Genomic DNA, 19295 nt, shown 5'->3' with positions numbered 1-19295 from the left:
TCTCTCGAATCAAAAGCACTCCCGTGCAGTGCATTTTTTTAGGGTTTAGATTCATTTCTCATCCACATACACCCAAAATTACCAAAACCAGCAGAAATAGTTTTCACCCATAAACAATTGGCGACCACAGTGGGAGATTAATCTCTCGATTGCAAACTTGGATTCTCAATATTCATTCCAACCTTCTCAGTTTTGGGATAGATCTTAGGTCCAATTCAATCATTAACCTATTCATTTTTTCAATCCCAGCTTTCATATCATGATGTATCCTCCGCTAGATTCTTCGGAAGCCATGGATAATTCATACATCATGGGAAGTGTGGCTAGGATGTTGGAGGATGTTCTTGCAAATCAAGCGGGTATTGCTAGAAGACAGAGCGAGACGTTCCGTCTTTTAAACGATATAGCAGTTCAATTACAAGAAAGCTCGGCGGACGTATACTCATAAAACACCGCAAATGCCGGTATAAAAAATGTTGAGCCTTTATCTGGAAGCCATGTCTTTGCCAGCGGAGAGGAAGAAAGAGCGCGCAGCCGCACGGGACTGAGGAGAGACGAACAACATGATCCAGATGGAAACAGAGGCTCAAGACAATTCCACAGAGGAAGAGACTTATCGGAGATGCCACAACATATACCAGATAAAGAAAAGGAGCCTGCGGCCTACAAATCCTTACTGGAAGATTTATATCTCAAAACCCGTGCCGAAGTTCAGAAGGTTGTCCAATCCGCAATGACTTTTTAGCCAAGTGAAGAAATGCTTGAGGAGGGAGAAATCAATCAAGGAGCACGCGAATACGGGGTCTGGGAGCGTTCAACTCATTCACCCAACAGTGATGTTATCACCAATACGATGCTTTATGTGTGGCAAAGCCGGCCGTCTAATCCGGCCGCGGGTATGATGACACACGCTGGTTTTCCAACTCCATCTCCGAAGCGTGCTTCACATAAAAGCCAAAGAGAGACGTCACGACGTCCGTTAGAAAAGCTAGACTCGAGATATCCGCATTTACCGTTCCCGATGAAGAAGATCTTGGAGTTGTTGGAGGCATGGGTACGATACAGAAAGGTATAACTGCCTCCCATATGGCGTCAACCGACCGATCAAGAGATGATGGATCCGAGATATTGTCATTATCACCGATTCCTTCACCACCCTACCAGTGAATTAAACGCCTTGAAACGCATTGTTCAGGAGAAACTTAACTCAGAAGAGTTGCTTTCCCTCTCTGAAAATTAGTGCATACAAAAGAAGTTTCAAAAAGCAAGTAAGTTTTATCAAGCAATTTTTATAAGAAAGATAGTTTTAGAATTTACTGGGGACTTGGCATCCTACACAAGAAAGAGATTCAATGATCAAACGCAATGTTTGTTCCCTTTCATGCTCGCACAATATTTGCAATTTCATATATAATATGAACAATATCGTTGTAATAGCCATGTTACTCATAACCAGAATGCAAGTTCCATTTAGAATAATCTCTTTCATAAAAACTATTCGCAAAAAACTATCTCAAAATAACCAATTCAAAATTCAATCACCTATTAGTTCAATACCTAAAATCAAGTTGTGAAAGGAAACCCTCACATCACTCAAAACTCCTAAAAAACAAAAGCATAAGTCATTCAAGGGAAGTCCTTCAGCAGCAACTCGTCCTTATGTGAAAGAGCGGCTTTCATTTTCTGGAGAACGGCCTGCTTCAGCTTCAACTCTTTAGACAACTTTTCAATCTCTTCTTCCTGGCGAGCAACGCAGTCTGCAGAGGGAACTTCATCTTGCAGCTTCTGAAGCTCCTGGATTTCGGAAAACCCCTTGAAGAACCAAGGATCGTTGAACTCATATCGCATGAACACGTCTCGATGGAACTCCCAGTTTGAAATCATTTCTTCTAAAGTTGTGCGTCCAGTCGCAACACTCAGGCCATAAATAGTGTATAAAGCTTCTTCGACACGTTTGGCCAATGAGAAATGGCATTTAAGTTTTATGGTGGTAGCAATATGGCCGTGCTTCTTCCATATTTTGGTGTATAACTTCTCGTATTTAGCCGGCGCGCTGAATCCCCCAACCAGCACGTGATCTGCGTAGGGAGTATCGAAAGGAAGATCGAAGACGGCTCCAGGAAAAACAGGTTGCATTACCAACACTTCGTCAGCCACAGAAACCTTGTCAGCTGCAGGAGCTTCTTTAGAGAGAGTCACCGTGATTGCCTTATCAGTTGCAGTAGTTTGTTCAATTGCAGGAGGTTCTTCATAGGGAGCTACCTCAACAATCGCGGATGCTGTCTCTCCTGCGTTCCTCATGATGCTCGTTTCACCCTGAAGGCTGATCTCTGCCACGACCTCATCTACAAGCTCACTGAAGTTACCGCTACGGAAGACACTTCCTTCAGCCGAGCTTCCATCATCTTTGTCATTATCTTGAAGAGGATCAGTATCGCCAGACTTTTCGTTATGACTACGTGACAATCTTGTGAAAACGTTTTCTTTCGGGATCCCCTGATCTCGAACAAGAATTGCCTTTTGTAAAGATTACTCAAGAGGATCGAAATTAAAGAATCAATAGAAAGGGATTTGAAATACATGCATATTAGAGGAATTGAAAGCCACGGGACCGCATGCTTTCTTCTTGGCCTGGGGAATGTAGTCAGTAGTATCAGCCATGGTTCGTTTACCTGGAAGCGGCTTCAATCGTTTGAATTGCCTCAAAGTATCGGGAGACGGCTCACCACGGGAAACTGTCGCAACTTCTTAAAAAAATGTTTGGAAAATTAACAACTGCTCCCTCCAAAAGTTCTTGTACTTGGGAGTTATCAATGGCCTTCTTTCGATAGACAAGAAGGGAAGACTCTGCTCTGGGGGGTGAATGTAGCGCCCCCTAAGCTAACAGCTGACTAATCCAAGAGATTAACTAAATAAAGAGGCACTAAGAATCTGAATCATATACCTAAGCATTTAATTAAGGAATTTGTTATAAAACTTAACCCAAAACTAACCCCGCTCAGAAATATATATACAAGACTTCTCTCAAATGATACAAATACAATCGTCATTTGGTTTACAAATAGAATATACAACATAATAACATATCAAATTATAACTAACTAAAGAAGTCAACTTCTCGGAGCTTTCGCTGCGCAACTCTGGTCTGTCTCTGAAACTGAAAGTGAGAATAATTAACATTTAACTTCTAAGTAATCATAGGCAATATTTGGAAAACAATAATATTTTCCCCAAGCATTAAGAAGTGACCAAGTCACTCAAATAAACAAACATGTATATGGACAAACTCCTTCTTCAAACAATGTATACTATGGTCGTAAATTCCTAACCGGCAATTCACACCTAATAGCTATTGATATCACCAAGACCATGATGACCCACTCTAAGTATAAAAACCGAATTCATGTAGATATAAATCTAAAGGAGCGTATCCTATATACCATACGTGGAAATTCTCATTTCTTATTACAATTCATATTGACAACAAAACATTACAGGTCCTTTCCAAATCGTGGAAAGATTCACATAATCAGCGGAATTATCATAATGCATTTTAGACAAATCATGGGATGTACAAACAGACAATGCATGAGTTTGTTAAGCATAAACTTTTGTAAAAGCAACAACAATGGTTACAAAAGAGTCAAATGTATTCCCACCTCTTTTGATGACAAGCCACGCCTACCTCGAGATCCACTGGTTCGTCCTTTGAATTGATCGTTGTTAATAAGGACTAACTGTTAATCACACAAGAAATCTAAGAATCTAGCCAAAATAGCTCATACAAGAAACATACAAATCTATCTAATGGTTCTAAGCTCATTTATGGTTCTACACATCTTCATTATCCATCTCTTGCATACCTAAAGGTTTAATAATTCACTTAGGTTGTTTCTCTAGTTCACTAGATAAGTCTTAAGAATATCTACAACCGTGTAGAAGAAATCAAAGGCTAATTCAGACCATAATGGTCCAAAATATCTAACTAAAAAAACATGGCATTAAGCCCAAGTCCACTAGACTCGGCCCATTACATAAGTGCCGACCCAACTGGGGCAACTAACAGTCACTGATGGTCAAATGGTTCAACTAACAAACGTCCAGTCAAAGTCAATGTCCTGGTCAAATGGTCAACTTGGTCAAAGAAGACAACTCGGTCAAGGTCCACTGAGTCAAAACGATTTAAGACTGGTTAACAGATTAAACTCAACTCAGTCAGATTGACTAAGTCAGCTAGAGTCTGATACCTGACTAGGCTGAATGGCACAAGGCCACAACCATTGCTCAGGCCAAAACCATTGCTCAGGCCAAAGAATACTACATCACATTCATATCTTCACTGAAATCTAATCCACTCTAACGCATTCCATTCCCTGTGATCACAACAATACCAAATCCCCATCTTGAAATAAAGATCAATTCTTGTATCATCTCCATTCTCTGTAACTCAAGACAATCATCTACATTTGCAACAACCTAAGCTTAACCTTAGTTTCCTCATCGTTCCCATTTCATCTTCATAACTCAGCTTCACTATATCATAACCACTAACTGCAATTATACCACCACCATACTCTATTTCATTTCCACAAGGTCTCAAACACAACAGTACCACAACCTTTGCCTTAGCATCACCAATGTCACACAAACAAGAACACCAACACCAATATTATTGTTATCAAATCCACCAACACAGATAACTCCACCACCACTTGCAATACTCACAACAGCAACAACAATACTCAAATCAATCTCGCATCCACCTAGATCATTCATATAAACTACAATCCATAATTCAGTTCAGAACAACAACATCAGCATCTGCAATTCAATACTACTCCCTGCAATTCCGAGTAACTGTAGCTAACCTTGTAAGTCATCCAAAAACTGAATTTCAATTCTAATATTCCTTGTTTCAATTGTACAACCCTAATCAATCCTCCAGATACCAAATTCCCCTTTTACCAAATCTGAGACACAATATTAATTCTTTATCACTAACTAACACTCAGCAGCAAGCATCAAAGTCTTCTTATCACCCATCATATTTATTCTTCCACCATCATCAACTGAAGCTCAAGAACATCTTCTAATTCTTAGTAAACCCACCAATTCTTTTCACTATTTCAACTCAGAAATCAAACCTATCCTCTTGAGTTCATTAAAACCTCAATTAAAATTAAGAACTCTAATTCCTTCAACTGAAATTATATGAATCACACAAACTTAAATTCAAGCAATAAAATCTAATTCAAAACTCATTAAGTTACCTTTCAACTACTTCCGAAACTCAATTGAATTCAACACCATCATCAATTTCTTCTTCTAACTCCATCCCGAATTCTTCAGAAACCCTAACTCTTGATTCTTCATCAAAACAACTTCACATCATCAATTAAACAACAACCCTCTCACAATTCTATCTAAATCTTCTCAATCTTTGCCCAATCCGAACTCAAATACAACATGCAGAAACCCTAATTTCTTTACTGAGATTATATAATCAACTGCCAAATCCTCTTCATAGCTCTCAACTCATAATACCCATCACCATATACTTGATTTCTTTCTCAGAATCACAAAAATCCTCAACCGATTCCATCTCCAGAAACCCTAGTTTTTCATTCTCTAACTCACCTCTTCTCTCGAATAAGAATTAACTACAGACAACCACAGTACCACCATAAATTATCCCATGATCTTCTCCACCTTCTACTAAACACCAATCTCCTGATTTTATCTCTCGAATCGAACCTCACAGTCGACTCTCGAAGCAGCAGAAGAAAAGAAGAAGAAATAAGAAGAGAGAAGAAGAATAATCAACGCTGCTAATGGGGGGACCGAATCCAGCGGGAGTGTACCACATCCCCCGAGTCAGATAAGTAAGACATAGTTGCACAGAATCAATGAAGTCACCCCTTATAGCTTATAATCTTAATCACCTTTATACCCTTGCCTCGGCCGAAAAGATACTCTCGATTCTCTTCTTCGTTCTTCTCTATTTGTTTTACACGTCTCTCTTCGTTATCTGTCTCTGTTTTTTCACGGCTAAAAAACTCGAAGACCTGTAAAAGCATCAAAATCACCAAGGAGATCGAAGAAGATAGCGGGTTAAGGTACAACTTCGATAATTTTTTCTAATGTTTCTATTGTTTATTTTGACTGTAAATTGAAAGTTGAATTCTAGGGTTCTCACTGTAAATTGAATTTTAGGGGTTTTGATTGAAAGGGTTTTAATTGAGATAACGAATTAGGCCGTCCATTCTAGGGTTTTGACTGTAAATTGAATTCAGCTTTCCCTTCCCCTGTTCTCTTTCGATCTCTTTCGTAGTTTTAGTTGAAAATCATGCTTTGTTTTAGTTGATTGAATTCTAGATTCAAGGAATTTATTTATCAATCGATTCATTTAGTTAGTTTGTTTCTGAGTTTCGACTGTGCATGAATGCAATTTAGTGTGCAATTTAGGGTTTGTGAAAACATAGCAGCAATTAACTGTTGTGATTTAATGAAATATGTTTAGGATTTTAATGTTGGGTTTTGTAATACAAAATTGTTGATTTAAGATGCAGATGCAGCAATGATTATCATTTGGTAGAACCACCTTAAATTTTTCGATTAAGATTCAGTTCCATGCATTGTGGATGTGTTTCAAATTTGTGAAAATATCTAGCCTCTTAATGTGATTGAGATGTGTGCCTGGATGTGATATTCTTAACTAGATGTGATTGTGATTGAGATGTGTGCCTGGACATTGTATAATGTTTGCTGAGGTTATTATCCGAAGTTGGATTCATTATCTGAGATGGGATTTATTTGGTTTTGTTAGATAAAACGGAAAAACGAAGGAGGGGATAACAGCGGAGAATCTATTGAACAACTTAATGGTTACATTTGTAGATAGAGGTAGTGTACCAAAGCATAAAACAGTATCATTCTTTGAGGAAGACAAAACAAATTCAGTATCATGTCACCTTCTCAGTAGTGGCAAATGTAAGCTGAGTTATTACTTTGTTGTACTCTGTTTCTGTATCTTGGTTATGTTGTTTCATTCATGCTTTATTGATTGATTTTAATTTGACTATGTAGCTACTGATGTGTTGTTATGGAGGAACAAGACACCGACAAGTGTCATATCTGGGTTACATTCATTTGGGTGCTCTTTGAATGGCTTGAATTTAACTTTTTGTCACTTATCTTCCTTGGTTTAGTTCTTGGCATGCTTGCTCAATTTGTATGGTCATATGCTTCAGGGTTGCTAAACAGGTAAGTTGGGAGATCATGCTTTCACCCCCACCCCTCCCAATTGAATAATGAATGTATCGTAACTTATAGTTTGATTAGTTAATCATAAAAGAAGTTTTTCTGAAAATTACAAGAACATGTAATGGTTACTTTTGAGGCCGAAGATGATACCATGTTTTCAGATAGTAGGAGTGTTGAAAGCTTTAATCTTGATGAAATTGATTTTTCTACTTCATTCGAAGGAGGAGGAGTGATTGAGTCCTATCTTACTGTTCCTGTGTTTGTTAATGATCAGAAAGGCGATTTTCCAATAAATGATCAATCAAACACGCAAGTAAGTTGGTGTTTAGTATTAGATTGTGTCTTTAATGAAATCGAAGTATATTTCTGTTTTTTTTTTTCTTTCTTTTTTTATAGTGCAGTAGAAATATTATTGATGTTCCTGCTATTACAAGGTTTATTTACCTTGTTAGAGTGGTAAATTTCCACTAATGTTGTGATGATGTTTGTTTAGATACAAATTCATTCATGGGTTTAACATGTATCTGTTTTATTTTTGTGTACATAGTGTTTGATGCATTGTTTTAAAGAAAATTCCCACTACAACAAGACTCTTATTCTCTAACTGGTTTTTTTGTACATCGTTCTTGTTGATCACTTTGGACCCATTTCAGAACAATACCCACACCTCACACCTCTACAAAACAAACATGGTATGTCGAGTAGTGATTTTAATAGTTTAATTTGTTTTGAATCCGACCTATGTATACTGAAAAATTGGAATTGTTTGGGGTTATATATCAATGGGTAAATTTGATTACTCCGTGAAGGTATTCAGTTTTATAGATAACTCCCTGGAGGTATTCAGTTTCTATATTTCACACACTGGCTTCAGGTGACAGTAGATTTGAGTTTGCGGTCATCTCTTTTTATTACACCTCTTAATTCCCAGTCTTCTTAGCTAGTCTGTGAATCCCATGAATAACACTGGTTGTTTGAGACATATAAACCTGTCCTTGTAGTTCAGTTAATGATATGTAATCAGAATGGCGAGTTTCACCTACAAACTTACACATTTTCGTGGAGGATAGTAGTATTGATTGAAACAACATTATATGACTGGTTGGAGAATTTTGAAGGGGCTTAAGAACAAAAGTGGTTCTGGAGAGTGTGGCAGTGCATGTGTAATTTTGTCTCACTTTTTTTTTTTTTTTTTTTTTTTTTGCAATCTGCCATTACTTGCTACCATAGCTGTATAATTCTGGAATTATATGAGGTCAATGTCTGTAGCCCCATTGACAGTCTAATAAGTCAGTCACTCAATGCTATGTTGTTTCAGAGGTCGATAGTAAATGCATGACCAAACTCAAAAATTTGTAATGTTGACGAAACTCAAAATTTTCGTAATGCATTATTATACCTTACTGTTTGATCACCAGGCCTCACTGTGATCCTTTGCATCCTTTATGGCTTTGTCGTCAGTGATAATTTCTGGCACCACTTTATAGCTCCATTTTGAATGTCCTCAACCCTTCGAGTTGGTCGCTAGTTGTTTGTCTTGTTTAATATTGAATATCATTTGAACCATAGTAACTTCATTGTAACACTTGAAAGCACCAGTGCTGAATACCATATTATGATTCAAGTAACATCCGCAAGCATTAAAACATAAATGAAAAAGCATTATTGGACAAGGTGTGGTTTTTCGAAGTTTCAGACTGACTTCACAGTTGCTTTAGTTGATAGATATAGGTTTCGTTCAGCAGTAATTTACAAATGTACTATTTTTTTAGGGATATCGAGTTTGTTCTTATGAAACACTCACATTGGACACATGATATTGCAGGCTTTGATCATAACAAAAAAGCTGCTCTCCTCAGTCTCTTTGCCATCGGGTGTGCAATGGGCTCCCTCTTAGGTGGATTAATAGGAGATAGGATTTCACGCATATACCCAAGCAGGGGGTGTATCATGGGTGCACAGTTTAGTGCTTTCATGGGAGTATGCTTTTCATGGTTCCTCATTGTGGTGATTCCACAATCTGTAAGTAGCTGGCCTACTTTTGCTGTCACTCTCTTCTTTATGGGACTCATGATCAGCTGGAATGGTTCTTGCGCCAACAATCCAATGTTCGCTGAAGTAGTCCCCACCCAGCACAGAACCATGATATATGCATTTGATCGTGCCTTTGAAGGCTCATTCTCTTCATTCGCCGCTCCCATTGTTGGGATCCTCTCAGAAGCATTTGCTTTATCTGAAGTCTGCGAATTCGGTGCACATTCCGGTATGATCTGAAGTCTGCGAATTCGGCATCGGGTTCCTTGAAAGAAGCATTTGCTTTATCAAGAGGGCTTGTATCAATGATGTGTGTTCCTTATGCTCTGTGTTCCCTGTTCTATACCCCATTGTATTGGTTTTACAAGCGAGATCGAGAAAATGCTAAAAATGCTGCTTTGAAAGAGCAAGAGATGACGTGAGTAGATGTCGTTGGATTCTCTAAAGCTAGTTTTTGACAAGCTTTCTGACATAACTGGTGTCCCAGCTAAAGCAAACGAGCCTGTGTACTGTGTAGTGATTCTTGGTGAGTACAAATTGGTCCCAGGAATTTGGCGTGAGTTCACTCAGATTTGTAGAACAAGTTACAGGATTCTTAATTCTTTGAAGAGATTACTTTGCTGTTTTTTTTTTTTATATTTTAAACAAGCGAAGTCATCTCCTCTAGGAATTAAGACTTCACTTGTTTAGAACATACATAGAAGCTAACATCAAAACAATGATCCATTTTTTATTTTATTTTTTGTAATTATGAAGTATGGCGGTACGTAGTGACATAGAATCACACTTTTGTAAAAGAAACATGGTGATCGATGTACATGTAATATATATAAACTATTTTGCTACTGCGTTGTGTCTGAAACTGCAGGTCTAATTGCCCAGGGATATCATGATTTATAATGGTATTTGAGTAACATCACATAAAAAAGTCAGGTACCTTCACTTATATAGCCTGGCGTTTTTAGGGGCCACTCAAAAGGATTTAGGGGCCAACAATAAAACAAAAAAGGTCACCCAAAGGGAAAATGTAGCCAGCCCTTATCTCGCGTAATTCGTAATGGCGAAATTACCCTTATATATTCGGAGGATATGATAACATTGTTACCCTCCGAATGCAATCGGAAGCCAAAATCGTTCCCATACTTCCGATTGTAGTCGGTGCAGTATTAGAATGATTTGTGTTTCATTTTTTCCATTTCTTTTTAATTTTTGAGTTGTTAGAGTTATAGAGAAGAAGGTGAAGGAAAAAAAGAGAAAACCCATTTTATCACTACAAAAATGGATGGATACGAAGAAGAAGGTGAGAATCATGACGAAGAACAAAATGTTGAGGGTTCACGACCGTTTAGAGAAGACGATTTGGGGTATATGTTGAATGATCCAAACTTTTGTGGAGAGGAAAACATAGACGACCCTTTCATGGAAGAAAATGGAGAATCGCATGATATTGAAGCTAACGATGCATGTAAAACACAGGTATTGTGTTAAGAAACTCAAATACTCGATTTGCATGCGTTTGTGTGCTTTTGTAAACAAGAAAAACCGATTATTGCATCCATTGAATGCCATGAACTACCCAGATTCGGTAGATAATTTCTAGATTAAACTTACGAATATAACACACTGAGTACCAAATATGTATATTCGGTAGTTACAAGATACTAGTTTACTGCCGAATATGAGAAAAACCCCAAACTGGTTTTCCAAAAATATCTACATTCGGTAGTTATGTAGAGTTATTTACCTCCGAATGGCCCCAAAAACGAATTCCTCAGAAAATTTCAAAACTCAGTATTCTTATCCTTTACAATCGGTAATAGTTTAACATTATTTGACTGTCGAATATAACAGTGGCCTCAAAATAAAATTTCCGAAAACTTGAAAATCGGATGTTTATCGATTAAAGTTATCTCCCGGTTATTTATATTCGGCTGTTTTACTATATATTTTAGCTTCCGATTATATCATTTTTTGCACTCAGTAAACTGTGTACATTCATTTGCATAAATCGGGTGTTTTGGGTAACCGATAGGATTCCGAATATAAAGTATTCGGAAGTTTGACTTATTTAATTACCTCCGAATATATCATTTTTTTCACTCAGTAAACTGTGTACATTCATTTGCATAGATCGGGCGTTTTGGGTAACCGATAGGATTCCGAATATAGAATATTCGGAAGTTTGACTTATTTAATAACCTCCGATTATTGTATAATAATTTGTTGCTTTCATATGCAGGCCATTGAAGAGTTTGTTGATGACTTCTATTTGAGGCCCGACACTTCCCTATACTATGCAAACGATTTGGTATACTCATTACTACTTTTTTCTTTTTTTCAAAATTTATATGTTAAATGGTTATGCTTATTAGGTTTGTTTTGTTTTATGCACGTTTAGACATTTGGAAGTAAGAAGGAGGCAAAGGAATGGCTTATGAACAAGGAAAAAGATAACATGTGCGTGGTAGTTCAAAATAATCATGTTAGTGACATTCGATTTGAAATGATTTGTGAGCGAGGTGGGACGCGAAAGAGTCACGAGGGAAAGAATAGTAAGTACATACGGAAGACGAATAGGAAATACCGAAGCAATACCAAGAAGATAAGATGCCCATTTAAGATTGTCTTCTATAAGCCCGATGGTATTAAAGGTAAAGAGTATAAAATGTATAAAGTTGATAACGGTTGTCACAACCATGATGATCCGTTGGATTTAATTGGACATGTAATGGTTGCCAAGTTAAAACCACATCAAATGCAGACGGTGAGGTCTATGCGGATCCAAAAAGCGAGTGCGATCTTAAGTAAAATAAAGGCGGACGATCCCGACAACTTGTCTTCTTTGTCTACAATTAAGTCGGCCCTAGCTACGATCAAAAGGACTGATTGGGATGGTAGAATGGTCATGCAACAATCGGAGTGGTTAGCGGAGTTACACGGCTACACCTTGAGAAGGGAAGAAAAGGATGGTATAGTGGTTCGTATTTTCTTGGCACATCCCGAAATGATCCAATTGGCTCAATGCTTTCATCAAATTTTGTTGATAGATGCTACTTATAAGACAAACAAGTATAACATGCCGTTGTTGAACATTGCTTGCCATACTTCGGACAAAAACACGTTTACGATTGCATGGGGTTTAATGGATCATGAGAACAATGTGAGTTTCATTTGGATGTTGGAGACGTTGAGGTCCATTTATAACGGTGATAATTTTCCAAGGGTTATTGTAACGGATAACGATCAAGCCTTAATGCATGCAATAGCGGTAGTGTTTCCGGAAGCCCAAAACTTGCAATGTACGTGGCACATTCAATGCAATCTCAAAACCAATTGCCATCATCATTTCCAAGCTAAAAGACCAAGGAAGGGTACCAAGAGGTCAAAGGAAGAGGATGAGCGCATTAGTAAATTAACCTTGGAAGAACGTAAGGAAGAGGATAGGCTATTTGAAGAAAAGTGGAAGGAGGATGGAATAATTTGGAAAATGTTCATGAAAGCATGGGACAAAATCGTTTGGTCGATGACCGAGGAAATTTACGAATGTAACTTGAAGAAATTTGAGGATGAATACAGCACGGACTACCCAAAACCGGTTGAGTATTGTAAAACACAATGGTTAACGATTAAGGAGAGGTTTGTGTTTGCATGGACATATGAATATCGTAACTTCAAGAACGAGGCGACAAGCATTGCGGAGGGGTCTCATGGTCGACTAAAGAAAATACTAATTGGTAGTCAAAATGGAGTTGTGTCGATCCAAGAAGCAATCCATGAATTCACCAATCGTGATCTCGTAAAGATTAGGAAATGTATGCAATTTAGTGTACACCAATTCCCGATGGAACATATTAAGGAAAAATTGCTTCTAAGGGGAGTTGTTCATAAAGTTTCAAGATGGGCAATAAATCGCATGATGAAACAATTGAAGTTATATAAAACTTATGATGACGAGAATACGGTTTGTGTTTGCAAGGATATGATAGGTATTGGACTCCCATGTCGTCATAAGTTGGGTAGGTATGTTGAAGTGATTGACATCGATGATATTCACCCATTTTGGAAGCAATTAAATTTCACTCCGAACACCCCGGTAGTTGATGGTCCGTCTTTCTTCGAGTCGGAATTGTATGCACGAATAGCCGAGCGTTACGCTACATCAAACGGCACCAAAAAGCAAATATTGATGCATAATTTGGAGGAAGCCCTTCACCCTTGTTTAAGGGAGGTTGATGAACCTATTAAGCAAAAGAACACCGGTAGGCCGAACACCGAAGTGTCGAGGACCATCCAAAGAAAAGAGTTGAAGGAGTATTTGTCTAATAAAAGAATATTGTCTAGGCACGAGTGTTCGGAAGCCGAATTTGAAGATGAGCCGGAACCTAAGAAAAGAGGTCGTCCAAGAAATGATCAAAGTGGACCAACCACCCGACAAGTAAGGCCAAAGATCTCTACAGAGCCTTCTCAAGTAAGTCAACCCAATGTTGTCGAAGAAGTTGTTGAGCAAATGAACGCCTCGCAACAAACCCAACCAATGGAAATTCTTACTATAAAAGAGGACAAAGGTACTCTTCGTTGCCCTAGAGATCTTAATGGAAGACCAAATCGATCCACATATACAATATACAAAGAGTATTTGGAACAACTCCCTCCACTTATCATTCCATTTTTTTGTCGACCGACGAGGTTGATGGGGATGGAAATTGTGGGTTTCACGTTGCTACGGAACAAATGGGTTACTTTAGAGAGGCGGATATCGAAGATGTCACCCAATGCCAATATTTAAGAAATAAGATGGCGGTACAACTAGTGAAGGACAAGGGTTTTTATATGGAGATGATGAGGCGAGGAGATAGATACGACAAAGAACAAGAGTTCAAAGACTTAGTTGCGCGTGTGAAGTGTCGAAAGGGATTGAAGACAATCGGATCCAAGTATTGGATGACAATGCCTAAATTTGGATATCTCCTAGCGGACGTTTTGAATTGCGTGGTACATTTCTTCGTTCCTCCTATGTATGGACTTAGCATGACGTTTGCACCCACAAGAACGGCTTGCGACGAGTCGGTTAAAGATAGAAGAATCGTAATGGCATTTGTGAATGAAATGCATTTTATCGGTTTAAGAGTAAAGAAAGATTGTCCGTTACCTCCGTTGAGTAAGTGGCACGATTACTTCCCGATGAACCATTGCAAGGATTGGGTGAAACAATATGAGTCCAACATGGTTGATTGGGATCGTGTTATGGACAACAACTTTCCCGCTGAGTTACTCGAATTGATCCCCTCGGATGATGACGATGTTTGATCGTTTTTTTTCGAGGCACGATTATAATTTTTTTTGAAACTATGTAATCGGAACAACAGTATTATAACACTTCAATACGATTAATCATATTCGGGAATTCCATATTTTATCAAACCGCCGATTAATATTAAAAATTTGAATTTACAGCACTCAAACATCACATGTTATTCTTTTTTCCCAGTCCGAGATGCAACAATCAACGCGGCTTCGAAATGTAGAAACGACTCTCCTCTCCACTTGGAATAAGCATCTTGTGCCGCAAACCTGTCGTCTCTGTGCCTAGCAAGAATACGGTTGTACTCGGTGCACAATTTTATAACATGGTGCACCCTTGAAGAAACATGGGATGGTTCATAATTGTGGCGTGGCTTCTTGTACTTACCAACAAAAGGACCCAATGAAACGTTAATCCAAAATATACGATCGTCCTGCTGTTCTTTGGGTAGATCTTTCACAATGTAATAATTTTTTATCCATTCGGTCTCTTCCTCAACTTGTTTTAATCTTTCTCTATGATGGAATTGTTCTTGACCTCGCTTCTTAGCCTTGATTTCCTCTTCCTCCTCCTCCGTTGCCACTAACGATGGTTTAATTTTTTTGGGTTGTTTGTTCCTTTTTTGTATTTCTTCTTCCCTTGCTGCAATTGATGTAGTTGTTCGCTTGCATCTTCGAAGTATGTTGTCGATTGATGATGGACTTGCCATTGAAAAGGTTTTTCATTCAGATTTGTTACTCAATAATAACTGAGAGGGGTTACCCTCCTTATATAGATTAGAGTTCCAACGGATCTAATTTTTGAAAATATGGCCGTTGAGGTTTCTGAAAATATGGCCGTTGAGGTTTCGTATCATTGGTGCACTACAATCGGTTGTTAACGATACACGTATTACCTCCGAATAAGACATTCGGTGGAAAACTTAAATTCTTATCTACCGATTAAGTTGGTATTTCTAAACACGACTATATTATTCGGAGGATAATTGTTTTGTAAAGTTCCGAATGTACGATGGCCCAAAAATCAGAATTTGGGAAAAACTTATACTTTTCAAATTTTGAAATTGAAATAATCGGAAGTATAATTAGTTACCCAAACTTCCGAATATGGGTTGTCTAACATTCTATATTGGCCCTTGGAACCACCTAGAGCCAAGGCGTGGTTTGTTTTGAACTTGCTATATTCGGAGGATAATTGTTTTGTAAAGTTCCGAATGTACGATGGCCCAAAAATCAGAATTTGGGAAAAACTTATACTTTTCAAATTTTGAAATTGAAATAATCGGAAGTATAATTAGTTACCCAAACTTCCAAATATGGGTTGTCTAACATTCTATATTGGCCCTTGGAACCACCTAGAGCAAAGGCGTGGTTTGTTTTGAACTTGCTATATTCGGAGGATAATTGTTTTGTAAAGTTCCGAATGTACGATGGCCCAAAAATCAGAATTTGAGAAAAACTTATACTTTTCAAATTTTGAAATTGAAATAATCGGAAGTATAATTAGTTACCCAAACTTCCGAATATGGGCTGTCTAACATTCTATATTGGCCCTTGGAACCACCTAGAGCCAAGGCGTGGTTTGTTTTGAACTTGCTATATTCGGAGGATAATTGTTTTGTAAAGTCCTGAATGTACGATGGCCCAAAAATCAGAATTTGGGAAAAACTTATACTTTTCAAATTTTGAAATTGAAATAATCGGAAGTATATAACATTATATTGTCTTCCGAATAAATACTGGCCCCAAAATGGGATTTTTCCTATATCAGAAATTTTGAGATTTTTCAATATATATATATATATATATATTCGGTAGTGAGTGTACTTCCGAATACTGTGTGTCTACTTAAATATATTCGGGAGACAAAAATTCATTAAACTACCGATTATTACCAGTTTGTATCCAGGAAGATATGACCAACAATATTCGGCCGATAACCATCAAATATTTCTCCCGAATACTGTCGATGTTCTTGAGAAATGAAGAACACGACTACATTCGGAAGTAAAGGAGCATGAATATCGCCCGAATCTGGATAAATAACCGAAAACCCTAGAATTATTTTTTCTCGATTCGCCGAATTAAAGCGAAATAAACCCCAAAAATGATAGATTCTTACCTAATTGGGGCCATTTGACTTTGGAGCTGAATTTTTTTTTTCTTCCACAATCGAAAGATAATAGGAAACTGGAAGAAGAAGAGTTGAAATGAGTAGAATTGTTTTTGATTTGGTTTTCATACAGTTTTACCATAAGGACATTTATGTAACTTCAATATCATATAGGGTACCCCTTAACTAGAGTCTTTGGCTGGGTATAAATTGATGGCCCCTAAATTCTTTGGGGTGGCCCCTAAAAACGCTAGGTTATATAGACTGCATAAATAACTGATTACCTTTACTCGGGTACCTTTACTTATAGGCTACACAAAATAACTCAGGTAGCCTTGCTGATGGACCACATAAATAAGTCGGGTAGCTTTAACTGAGCAGCCATATAAATAAGTCGGGTACCTTGACTTCTGGGCCACATAAATAACTCTGGTATCTTGGATGATTGACCACATAAATAAGTTGGGTACGATAAAAATGACCAGCGGATCACATAAATAATACCAACATTTTGTTCGAAAGAAGAAAAATAGTATTATGGGATGAGAGGACATCAGTTCAAGAGTTTACAATGCAATTCAAATCGACATCAGTTTCATTATAAGCATGAGATTTGTCCTGCAACAAGCCCTAGACATATTCCCTTGAACCTGCAGATGGCCTTAACATGCCGATTTGCTACCAGATAACAATGAATTATCATATCACATTCTCCACTCAAACTATATCTTTCGATCTTCATTACAGAGTGTTAAGATCACAATTTCGAGTTGTAAGTACGTAGTGACAGTGATAAATCCTGTATGACGAAAGAAAAATGCAACAACTTTGGCTACTCTGGTATAAAATATTTGCTTACTTTAACCATGGCAACATGCTCAATTCCACATGCTCAATTCCATCCACCACAGATTTAAAACAATAAGCAGAAAACGGCCCCCACATAGTCGGCATTCGTGCAGGAAACGCTGGCTCAATCAATTTATCCTTCCTGATCCTATAGCTGCAAATCATAATCCATGATCAGTATATCGAAATTTTCAAGCTTTAACACATGCAACATCATGCAAATGATTTGATTTGTCTGTGTTTCATGGTACAATGACGTACCTGATTAAGTCAGCTATCAAATTTCATGGTATAAAAGAGTAGAAGAAGTTGCATACCACTGAGACTGTGAACGCTGCACGCTTTTCGTCCTCATTCTGTGTTACCATTTGAGGGATTTGTAACCTCATTAAATCTTCTCCTTTCATGCTCACGCAAATGATCCCAGTTCCATGCTTCACCATAAAAGCAGTGTCTTCAGGTTTCACCAACGATGCTGGGCCATTATTAGGTCACCCCTACTTTCTCCGTCTTCGTCATCAACCACGATGACCATCTGCAAAATCCAACTAACCCATTTATAAACTGACAAACAAATTATAAAATGCTCCAGTCATTTTCAGGTCGTGAGCACATTGAGAAATTCATGATCTATATAAAAAACAATAGCAACTAGACCAAAAGTGAATATGGCGGCAGTGACATGGAATCACACTTTTGTACAAGAAATATAGTGATCGGTGTAAACTTTTACATGTATAATATATATATAAATCTATTTTGCTACTGCATTGTGTTTGGAATTTGCAAGGCTAATTTTTCTGGGATATCGAGCGGATTATAATTGGTTTTTGACTGAAGATCACATAAATAACTCGGGTACCTTGACATATAGACTGCACAAAACTAATTGGGTACCTTGACATATGGACTGCACAAAATTAGTTGGGTACCATGACTGATGGACCGTATAAATAACTCGGGTACATGGACTATATAAATAAATTGGGTACCTTGACTGATGGACTGCATAAATAAATAGGGTACCATGACTGATGGACGACATAAATAAATCGGGTACCTAAAAAATGACTGGTGGTCCGTGTAAATAACACCAACATTGTCAAATCCATTTACAGTGTTATTAAAAAAAAAAAAAAAAAAAAAAAAAAAAAAAAGGAGTATCAGAGCATCCACAGTGGGCGAGTATAACTAAAAATTTGGGCTGAGTCTGTAACGCAGTGGGACGGAGTAAAGATCATATCCCAGATCAAGACCAAATTCCAGACCATATTTGGTCGAGACCAAATCCCAAATCCTAATATAGTCGGGCGTAAATTTGAATTACGCTTGTTGGTGGGCGTAAATTTAAAGTACGTTTGTTAACGAACGTAAATTTAGTATCCGTTTGTTAGACGGGCGTAATTAAATTTTACGTTTGAGACGGGCGTAACTGAAATGTACGTTTCATGGGGCGCGAAGGAAAAATCCGCCCGAAGCCAGGCGTTGATTTAAACTCCGTCCCACTCAGGCGTACACCAAAACTCCGTCACAGTCAGGCGTACCCCAAAACTCCGTCCCACCCAGACGGACATAGATTTTACGCCCATTCATTTTGTATTACGCCTGACCATAATCAGACGGACATTTGTACAACAAAACTTTTTTATTCATTTTGTATTACGCCTGATCATTAGAACCTACAGAGAAATGAGTGAAACCCATTTGATTACTATTAGAGATCTCATTCGTTTCA

General features: G+C 37.9%; 1 protein-coding gene across 6 annotated transcripts; it reads left to right on the top strand.

Moving 5' to 3' along the window:
* The first annotated feature begins 3779 nt into the window (after positions 1–3779).
* On the top strand, positions 3780–10142 carry LOC113297209. Of its 6 annotated transcripts, none has more exons than XR_003333384.1 (5): positions 3808–6116; positions 6827–6990; positions 7087–7263; positions 7485–7576; positions 9089–10142. XR_003333384.1 is itself a non-coding variant. In XM_026545632.1 (3 exons), exons 2-3 carry the CDS (start codon positions 6882–6884, stop codon positions 9535–9537), a joined length of 558 nt encoding a protein of 185 aa, XP_026401417.1. In that variant the 5' UTR covers positions 3810–6116; positions 6827–6881; the 3' UTR covers positions 9538–10142. The 6 variants fall into 6 exon arrangements, 1 of the variants encoding a protein (XP_026401417.1); XR_003333385.1 differs by having other exon boundaries at positions 5798–6116; positions 7538–7576; XR_003333387.1 differs by having other exon boundaries at positions 3780–6116; positions 6827–6903; positions 7087–7576.
* Positions 10143–19295: the final 9153 nt, after the last annotated feature.

This window comes from Papaver somniferum, chromosome 7 (genome assembly GCF_003573695.1).
Source record: "Papaver somniferum cultivar HN1 chromosome 7, ASM357369v1, whole genome shotgun sequence".
Classification (NCBI taxonomy): Eukaryota; Viridiplantae; Streptophyta; class Magnoliopsida; order Ranunculales; family Papaveraceae; genus Papaver; species Papaver somniferum.
This window is presented reverse-complemented; position numbering and strand designations above follow the sequence as displayed.

Bases quoted from the DNA above. Each gene is read 5' to 3' on its own strand.
- LOC113297209 (XM_026545632.1), top strand. From the start codon at position 6,882: ATGGTTACATTTGTAGATAGAGGTAGTGTACCAAAGCATAAAACAGTA. The intron at 6,991-9,088 runs GTAAGCTGAGTT...ATGATATTGCAG, and splicing joins CCTTCTCAGTAGTGGCAAAT to GCTTTGATCATAACAAAAAA.